Source organism: Physcomitrium patens, chromosome 14 (genome assembly GCF_059467195.1).
Source record: "Physcomitrium patens ecotype Gransden chromosome 14, ASM5946719v1, whole genome shotgun sequence".
In the NCBI taxonomy this organism is placed as follows: domain Eukaryota; kingdom Viridiplantae; phylum Streptophyta; class Bryopsida; order Funariales; family Funariaceae; genus Physcomitrium; species Physcomitrium patens.
Window position 1 is genome coordinate 17,418,002 of NC_143423.1, and position 9,971 is coordinate 17,427,972.

Consider the following 9,971-nt stretch of genomic DNA (forward strand, 5'->3'; position numbering starts at 1 on the left):
AGTGGTAGCTAATTGACTTGTGATCCATGACAAACATTGTAATCCCTACTTCCAGACATGTCAAGCTTATTATAGTTCTTTGACCATTTCTTTCATTTGATCATAAATTTATATAATAATATCCTTTATTTGTACAAATCAAATTATAAAAAATACTTAGAAACAAAAATATATAAAAAATTATATTAATATAATATATATTTTTAAATAGACAATTTAAGCCTACTAAAATACTCTAGATATAATCTTTTAACTTATATCAATAATAAAATGATCCTATCAAATTTTAACAATAAAATATGATATTTTAAATATAAATAGATATTTTTTTAAAAAAAAATAATCAATAAGATCCATTATATTAAAACATGAGATTACAATTGATTATCAATACTAATATAGTAATATTTTTGCAAACCACAAAATAATCAAGAAAAAAAAACTAATCAACAAGATTGAAGAGGCCCCAATATTACATCTATTTACAAAATATTTAAGAGTAAAACCTTATTTTCTAATTTTTAGTAAGTTATTGGACAATTATAAAAAAATAATTTAACCAAACTAATGTATTAGACTTATTGGTAGAATTTCAAAATTAAATCTTTCTAAAAACCATTAATTTGGTTTCTAAAAAAATACTATAAAAAAACAATCATACTTTATAAGATGTTAAAATACATTCAAGAGAATATAAAAAATATAATGTCTTATTATATGTATTCTTGCTTGAAAATACACCAATCATCTATCTATGGAAAGTAAGTAACAATGCAACAAAAATTCTACCAAGTCTAATAGAGCCTTAAATAAACTTTGAGTAATTCCTAATAATCCAATCAAACTTTAACCTATTGAAATAAATTTAAAAGAAGCCACAAAAGAAATACAAAAAACCTTTTTAAAATATTAAAAATAGAAATTCTAATCTAATCTTAATTAAATCTTAATCAAATCTTGGGTAAAATCTTAATTGAAATCCTAGTTGAACCTTAGCCAAATCCTAGGTCAAACTCTAATAGAATCTTAATAAAATCCTAAATTCTAAAAAAATCCTAGATAAGTTCTAAACCAAATTCTAGACCAAATCCTAAACCAAACCATAATCAAATTCTAGATCTTAAACAAACTCTTAATAAATCCTATAGCAAAATAGAACCTCAATAACTAATGATCAAACTATTAATATCAACTTAAAATTTGCACACTTCTTAATGTCTCAGTTAGAAACAAGCACAAGATAGATGAAATCAATTGCACTTACCAATTGAGAGAAATGCAAGATAATCCAATTGGGTGTTGGGCGGCCTCCTACTCCAACCACAATGCTGAACTTCTAATGCCAATATCTCCTTCTTAAACTATTAAATTACTCTCAAATTTTGTTGAAATGTTAGAAATCAAGTCTAATATCCATATAAAAAAAATTTACTTCAATCCAATTGACATATTGCTGAAAAACTTAGAAACACTCACTAACCTTCAAACTCCAATTTTTAATACCTTAATCCACAAAAATCTTCATATACTTCAATCTAACCGTTCGATTGGCTTCAAAATTTGCATACACATTTACAACTAATATACCAACACACCATCCAAATTTCACCCATACATACACCACAAAACTTAAGAAATCTTCAAATTTGTAAACATATTTTTATTTTTCAAATCTTAATCCCACCAAGAATATCACTAACTTTGAAAATCTCTCAAAATTTCAATATTGATTTAAGCAATATAAAACCAATGCCTAAAAATCTCTCTTCAAGTTTGCTCTCAAATTCCACTCTCCAATCTATAGAAGAACTCTAGAATCACCCTAGGTATGCAGTTTTGTGCCTCATGGTCTGATTTCAACCCAAATTGACAACCAATCCCTTTATGTATCAATTCTTGGCTTCTTAAGGTAAATTTTGCTAAAATCTACTCTTAACTCCCTCCTACACATGTTTATATCATTTGATTTTCCAATCTACTTTTTTTTGTTATATTTATGGCCCTACAAAAAAATAGAAGCCTATTTTGTAAAAAGGCAATATTAGGACCTTTTGATTTTGCTATCTTTTGACAATTATCTATATTTCTAAGATAATTTGCTATAATATTTTAAAATAAGATCTTCTATAATATAATGTTTTCTTCTTTCTTTCATTTATCAACCATGTTACATCACGACAATAAGAAGGGTTTGAATATTATTTTTTGTGACATATTTATGAAATAATATTATTTTTGTTGTTATTCATCTATATTTGTGAAATAGTATTATCATTCTATCATTACCATAGAGTAAATCTTCATTGTATTGAAGAATGTGTTTAATTTCAACTTGGATGTAAAAAAAGAATAATTAGAATCTCATGAGAAGAATTGAATCAGTATGTCTTATTGTGTACATGTTTACAGAAGGGAGAACATAGGGTATGTCACGTTCCAATTTTTACCTGGAAGCCCTCATCTTCTTCTACTCCAATAGTTAAGAGTTATATTCCAAACTAAACGAGACACTGAGTGAATGTAATGAGGAGCAAGGTAGAAAGCTGAATGAATTTGACTAACAGGACAGGACAGGACTGAGACGGACGAAGAAGGGGAAAAGGTTTTACTATGAACAGACCAAACTAATGGAGTGTGAGTGCATCTGGATCCAGGCTATTGAAACCCGCTTGGGCTGGGTGGGGTGGGGGGTTTTCCACTAGTTGCCACTCGGCTCCATTCTCTTAAGTCAGCCTCCAATTTTGCCGTCGCACCAGCAGTCGCCATTTCTAGAGCTCGATTGAGCTTGATTTCTACGGCCTCCTTGTATCACATTTCTGATTCCTTACGAGGCGCTTGGTTACGAAGTCTGTGCTGCGCGGGTTTGTAGTGGTATAATTAGGACCTCGGAGGGAAGATTTCTTATAAATTTTGGTGACTTGTAGGGTTTGGTTGGGTTGTAGGAAATTTAGGTTTGTGATTGACGTGTTATTGGTATTGTCGAGTTTGGAAGCATCATTGATTGATAGTATTCTTTTTTCTGAAAGATGTCGCCTAGACCTAATGGCCCCGACGAGGTTCGCAAGAAAGAATACAAGCGTGCTGTGGACGGCGATGAGGCGCGAAGGAAGCGTGAGGACAGCACATTGGAAATCCAGAAGTCTAGGAAGGATGAAAGCTTGTCCAGGAAGCGGAGGGATGGTATGCCTATGCAGAATTCTACCAAAGAGAAAAAGGTGAGGCGGGATTCTCTAGTTTTTTTTTTTTTTTTTTTTTTTTTTTTTCCTGGAATGCATCGATGGTCTTGCAAGGACTTTAGGTTAGTGTAAGGCTCTATCTGAGTCTTAAGCCATGATTTTATATGATCATTCGCCGTAGTCCCGGAACCTTAGCCAATCCATCAAATTGAGATTCAACATGGACGTGCAGGTTTTGATTGAGACGGTCTCCTACAGACCTTCAGCCTAGTTCCACTCTCCTGCTTGCTCTCATTTTAGGGCACAATTAACCCTTCGTATAGGGTTTTGTGGGTTGTTTCTCTGGGTCAGTTATGCCAAACCTGGCACTGGAGTTTGTATTTATGTATTAGTTTCCTGTTGACGTGTCTTGGCAGCAGCTGTTCTATGCCATTGTCTGGGGTGTTCACTCTGACGACCTCGGGATTCAACTGGAGGCCACTGCGAAATTCTCACTGTCCGTAAACCTTGCCTTCGACAGGTAGGGCACAGGACAGGATTATAGAATACTTCATGAATTTAAGACGTGGGACGATAATTGAGTTGAATCTTTTGCATGTTCGCTCTCTAAACACCTTTCTGTACTTATTTTTGCAGGGCGGGTCTACCGATGTTTTACCTGTTACTTCTGCATCGCCCAGCGAGGCTACAGGCGCAGAGGGCGAATCAGGGAGTGCAGATATGCGAGTCCTGTCAACTTCTCATAAGAGGGATGAAAAAAGTGCTGGTGCTGATTCTGCAACTTTATCAGAAGCAAATCATGTGAAACCTCCAACCTTGAGTCTTGACGCCCTTGCTAAAGCCAAGAGAGCATTGCAAATGCAGAAGGAGCTCGCTGAGAAGATGAAGAAACTTCCTCAGGTAACTCGAAATGTTGCCTTGTCCATCACTGTGTCCTTGTTCGCACATATCTATGTGCAAGATCTCTATGGCAGCAGTTTTTTTATTTCTTTTTCCCTTGGGGCTCCCTCAGCATTTAGGTAATTACAGACTTAGTCTCCTTCATATTATTCAAGAACCCTCGAGCATTTGGTCAGGCTGTTGCTCATTGCTACTGCGACTTGGGTGGGTTCATGCTTAGGTGTCTGTTAATTTGACGATTCCGTTTTGATTTGTCCTTGAGATTCATGAAGTAGTCGGGTAGCCTCTTCAAGTGTGGATATGAAGATGCTATATTTTTTGCTCTTGCAGCTGAACAAGGCAGGATCTGCAACCATGACCACGTCCACTACTGCTCCCCTACTTTCGGCTGTAGCAAGCTTGGGAGGGATAACACCAGCACCAGGAGCGCAAACGGCACCGTCTCAGACCAACCAAGTAGTCATGCCTGTACCGGGAGTAGTTCCTCCAAATATGATAGGGATGATGCCTGGAATGATACCAGGGATGCCCGCTATTGGGACCCCAAATGTAGGGGCGTTGGCCAATTATGAGGCTATAAAAAGAGCTCATGAATTAGCAATGCGTTTGGGATTCCATCAAATCCCCTTTGGTATGCCTTTAATGCCCACAATGATGCCTACCAATTTCGCCGAGGATGGAGGTTCAAAATCCGTCAAGGCTCCTGTTCTTCGTCTGGATGCACAGGGCAGAGAGATTGACGAGCATGGTAATGTTGTAGAGCGTTCCAAGGTTACCAACGTCAGCACATTGAAGGTACAATGTTTCTCTCGCATCTTTTTAGCCATTGCAGTGGTTTTATTGGTCAATCTGACAACGTTGCTAGTCAAGCTTTTGGACAATCTGACTGCAAGTGGTGATGTCATAGATTTTAAAGCATTGGAGTTCTTAATTGAGGCTTGTTGGCCCTTGTCTGGATTCGTCCTGGATTTGAAAGTTCAATCATCCTTTGTTGGATTTGAGGGTTCCGATCGCTGCTGCTTTCAGATGCACTCTTTCTAGTTCAATGCTCCTAATGGCTCTCCGCTTCATATCTGGTAAGTCAGTGCCAATTTGCGCTTGTATTAATTCAGCAGTGTTTTGGTTTCTCAGGTTAATATCAACAAGCAAAAGAAAGAAGCATTTCAAATTTTACATCCGGAATTGGAGGAAGATCCTGTTGATAATCCCTTCTTTGATGAGCGTGTTGCATTGGACAAGAAGAAACTGGTTCGACCAAGAAGGCCCACTTTTCAGTTTGTGGAGGAAGGAAAATGGAGCAAACAAGCTGAGATGCAAAAGCTTCGTGTGAGCAATACTTACTGGCCTTGCTTTTGTTTGGCCTTCCAGTAGAGTTAGTCAATTTAAGTCTTTGTTCTGGTTCTCTCGTCAATGCGACGGGTTAGATACTCAACTGCATGAGATAGATGTTTACGTATTTGCTATACAGGCTCAATACGGTGAGGCAAAAGCTAAGGAGATGAAAGCAAAGCAAGCTGCTTTGTCCAAGGCGAAGGCAGAGGCTGATATCAATCCTAATCTCATTGAGGTTTCAGAGAGAGTTCCAGTTAAAGAAGAAAAGGTCAAGGATCCTATTCCTGAGATTGAGTGGTGGTGCGTATAAGATTCCAAACCTTGTTACATATATGCTCGTGCATACTTGGTTTTTTAGTATCCTTCTTTATTGTGTTAGTTTTTTGTGTTTATGTTTCAATAATTGACACTATTCACCCACTTGACTTCACTGCCCCGTATCCACATTTACTTTCTCTTTACGTTGCAGGGATAAAGTGTTTCTTCCATCACGCAATTACAAGGATATTGACGAGGGGATAGTGAAGGAGGAGAAGGTTACTTTGTTTGTTGAGCATCCTGTACCTATTGAGCCACCTGCTGAACCAGCCCCCCCTCCCCCTCAGCCTTTGAAACTTACCAAAAAAGAACAGAAGAAATTGCGAACTCAGCGTCGTCTTGCTAAGGAGAAAGACAGGCAGGAGATGATCAGGCAGGGTCTACTGGAGCCTCCAAAATCTAAGGTCAAAATGAGTAACTTGATGAAAGTTTTGGGCGCTGAGGCTACACAGGATCCAACACGAATGGAGCATGAAATCAGGAGTGCTGCTGCTGAACGTGAGCAAGCTCATACAGACAGGAATCTTGCTCGTAAGCTGACACCGGCAGAGCGGAAAGAGAAGAAAGCCAAAAAGCTCTTCGACGATGCGAATACCCTTGAAACACTTGTATCTGTTTATCGTGTATTGGACCTTTCCCACCCACCAACGCGCTACAAGGTGGACAAGAATGCCACTCAAAACCGTCTTACTGGCTGTATTGTTATCTCAGACACTATGTGTGTAGTTATCGTGGAAGGTGGTCCTAAGTCCATCAAGCGTTATAACAAACTTATGACACGAAGAATAAATTGGGAAACAGCCGTAAAGGAAGAAGATGAAGAAGATGCAGAAGATGCACCTCGTCCAACAAATAAATGTGAGTTGGTTTGGCAGGGGAGTGTCGCTCGTCCCAATTTCGACAGATTCAACGTAGAGCAGTTCCGATCAGCTGCAGCTGCCCGGAAATATCTCTCAGATGCCAACGTTGGACATTACTGGGACTTGGCAGTGAATTATAAAGCCGAAGAGTGACATCGTACCACACCATATTTACCTGAGGCTGATAGCACGGTCAAATATGTTACTAGGGCTCAAAACGAAACTATTAAAAGAGGATTCATCAAAAGATTCTCAATTATGCAATATTTGGGACATTTCGAGCTTATTTTATGCAACGAACTTTGGTGGCATTTGCATGAAGAGAATGGTGTTTGGTTGGAAGAATGCCTGATATATGGGAAGTAACAAGAGAGAGAGCATGTTTCTCTGTTTACATATATTCAGTTTTATCTGGTGAGCAATCTATGATCCTGTGGTGTTTTGTGGTAAATCTAGTCGTGGTTTTTTTAGAGTAATACTTGTCTAGCTTTTTTTTTCTATCCAGAGGGTATGTGAGTTCCATTTGTATCCCTGCTTAGGGTTGCCATGTGGAGGTAGAACAAGGGGCTGGGCAAAGCCTGTTGTTCGAGCATTTTCACTATATATACTGATGAAGCCATCGTGCTGCGTTATGCGGCCCAGCTGATGATGACGGCAATGTGCATGGATTCCGGGTATGGCCCCCTCCTATGTACCTCTGGGGAGAACCACTTCAAGCACTACATTTGCATATCAGGGGTGTCATACAGCCAGGCAAATCATATGTAAGCAAAATATCCCATTAGGGAAAGACATTATGATGCAAGCCATGTCTATTTTGAAATGAGTCCGGCCCAAACTGACCATATTTTATCAGGGTCTTTAAATGAATAGAATGTACTGTCCTTCACGAAGATTTTGGTTCATTTTGAAATTGCCAAGGTTTTAAGACTTGTTACTTTCATTGTGATTTATGTCGTTTATACCAAGCCTGTTTGAGTGTCTGTCTAGCTTCACGAGCTAAGCCAGAAGCGGGTGGTTGAATCCGTCTCTGAGCCTGGTTTTGTTCTCTTTTTTTTAATACAGTCCTGAGTGATTATGTATCCCATTACTTTTTATGCACTATTTCTGAAAAAGAGGAAGAATAGTAAATTAAAACTCAGTTGAACTGCCACACCGAAGATGTTTTCAGGATTTTCTCGCTGAACAAATTGTGGCTAAATTAGGTTTAGATTTCTTGTCATTAATTGGGTGTTTGTTGACGTTCTGAGGTCTTTCAAGGGTTGTGTGGAGCTTTGATTGTTGGTGTGTTTCGACTGTCAATAACAATTTACTATGTGCCGTCAGTTGAAAGAATGACTGTATGTGAATCAGACCGGACTTATGAGTAGCTATGATTTGATAAGAGTTGGACGTGTCCGTATTTTAAGAGTGATCACTGTTTGTGTGCTTTGTATCATGTCCTTGACGAATCAACATGATAGTCCCAGTAATATTTTATCTTATGCTCTAGGATATTGTAAGCCTTGAAATTATTATAGCGGATCTGGATCTCCAGCTTGAGTATGCGTTTACAGAAATGGACTTGAGCGTTCTTGGGGTTGGTTACCTGGATTTGATTCGTAAGCAGGCCTTGCCGTCGTAATCCCAGCTGGCTTCACCTCTACAACTATCTGCAAATTGGTGTGTTGCTGGCACTCTTTGAAGAAGTTTGTCGCCTTGGTACGAGTTCTTAACTACAATCTGATGCAGTTCACATAATTAAAATTCAGAGAAGGATCGGAATCCATTACTACTCTGGATCATACACACGTTTGCTGCAGTCTTCTGGTAGGTAGTCCTCTAGATGTTGTTCAAAATGCCACTCTTCTTAAACTTGTTGTCCAGGGTCGATTATAAATTCATTTTGATCTATGCATGTGAATCGATCAAATTTGGTTGTATGCTTAAGTATTCTCAAATACGAGGCATCTGTGGAGTGTGTAATGTAAAGGATCTAGTAGGATTTGCTCTTTAAATCTCTCAATGGTATATATTGGGCTTTTGTGTGTGCCCTCCTATTGCATCAGATCTCGCTTAACTCTTCTGTGATTTATATCACTGAGGTATGTATTCTCAAACTATTTTTTTGATTCAGGTGTTCATATTCTGCTTCATGTCGTCCGCTAAATTTTTTAATTTTGGTGTCCCAATGCGGGGTGTGCTTGCTTTGTTCAAAATTCCCATGTCTTTGTGTACAAGTGAATTGTTTTTGGTGGTATTTACTCTTCTGATGTAGCTCTAGGTATGAGTTTTTTACAAGGTCTTCTTTAGAGTGAATTGTAGTTAATTATCTTCATAATTTTGAGTGGACCTCCAAATCAGCCACTCGATTACCGAAACATCGCTACATTGTCGATGCACGGAAAGTGGCGTTTCGTCTGCTGTATTGTTCGATATTTGCTTATTCTTGTTATAAATTGTGGTTACTGACAAGATCTCAGCTGGAATGCTTGTTATATATTCAAACCTGCATGTGCGAAGTATTTTGGAATCGTATTTTTGGAAGTACTACGGTGTTTCTGCAAGTAATCGAGTGAGAACTTAGGCTTTTGATCCTGCAATTCAGTTGTGAACAGATTCACTTCAGGTGATCTCCAAGGATATGGTTTGCTACCCTGTGTGGTGGACTGGAGCTTTTGCTTCTGTATTATGTGTGCCTCTGCAATTTCAGTCTCAACTTTGGAGTCCACTTCCAACTTTTATGTTAACTAACCTGGGGGTCGCTGACATTACTATCTTGTAGAACTTTTAGCTCTTGTTAGTGAGGCGGTTCACTTAGTTTGTAGAGTAATCCCGTGTGTTTTATCTGCCTCACATGTCACTGCAATCCGCTATTTTCACCAACTGTATTCCTCACCACCCCCTAGAAGCTCTAGGATGTCGAATGGTCAGCACTGTTTGCAAGCTCTGCGTGAAGAAGCCTAGTGTCATTGACACGCAAAGAACCGCAAAATGAATCGTCCAAAACATTGGGTGACACAAGCAGAAGAATTTAAACCAATAACACAAGTATTCGTATTCGTCAAGCGTGAACACTTCATATATAACCTTTTTATTTATTTATTTATTTATTTACTTATCTTCCCTGCCGCCTCAATCGTTGTTAGCGGGCGGCAGGGTGCGGGTGTTGTACAAGTGTGTTATAGAGTGGAAGCCCACAGGGAGAAGCGTGAATTAGGGGGATCAAAAATCAGTGATTGGTGTTTGGAACGGAGAGGGGTAAGGAGGCGGGAATGAAGTTCAACCGTTGTAGCAGCGATTATGGCGGTTAGAGGGAACGTACCCATTTTCGGGACCCTTGTTGTAGCTTTTGGAATCGTCAGTCCTGTGTGCTTCCAGACGATCAAGGGGATTAAGCCCTAAT

At 38.7% G+C, this 9,971-nt stretch overlaps 1 protein-coding gene across 8 annotated transcripts; it reads left to right on the top strand.

Moving 5' to 3' along the window:
- Positions 1–2,695: 2,695 nt before the first annotated feature.
- On the top strand, positions 2,696–9,040 carry LOC112290916 (protein RDM16). 8 transcript variants are annotated; one of them, XR_016506478.1, is made up of 10 exons: positions 2,701–3,215; positions 3,593–3,696; positions 3,813–4,076; positions 4,407–4,871; positions 5,208–5,402; positions 5,545–5,708; positions 5,878–7,000; positions 7,229–7,350; positions 8,196–8,287; positions 8,635–9,040. XR_016506478.1 is itself a non-coding variant. In XM_024537754.3 (6 exons), the coding sequence occupies exons 1-6, from the start codon at positions 3,027–3,029 to the stop codon at positions 6,737–6,739; spliced, it is 2,139 nt and encodes a 712-aa protein (XP_024393522.1). In that variant the 5' UTR covers positions 2,700–3,026; the 3' UTR covers positions 6,740–7,479. The 8 variants fall into 8 exon arrangements, 1 of the variants encoding a protein (XP_024393522.1); XR_016506476.1 differs by having other exon boundaries at positions 3,596–3,696; XR_016506475.1 differs by lacking the exon at positions 3,593–3,696 and having other exon boundaries at positions 2,740–2,871; positions 3,027–3,215.
- The last annotated feature ends 931 nt before the right edge of the window (positions 9,041–9,971 follow it).

What these genes read in the sequence shown, in the direction of transcription:
- LOC112290916 (XM_024537754.3), top strand. Translation starts at nt 3,027, where the DNA reads ATGTCGCCTAGACCTAATGGCCCCGACGAGGTTCGCAAGAAAGAATAC. An exon ending in AGATGAAGAAACTTCCTCAG is followed by an intron (nt 4,077 to 4,406) that starts GTAACTCGAAAT and finishes TTGCTCTTGCAG; the next exon opens with CTGAACAAGGCAGGATCTGC. An exon ending in ATTCCTGAGATTGAGTGGTG is followed by an intron (nt 5,709 to 5,877) that starts GTGCGTATAAGA and finishes TTTACGTTGCAG; the next exon opens with GGATAAAGTGTTTCTTCCAT.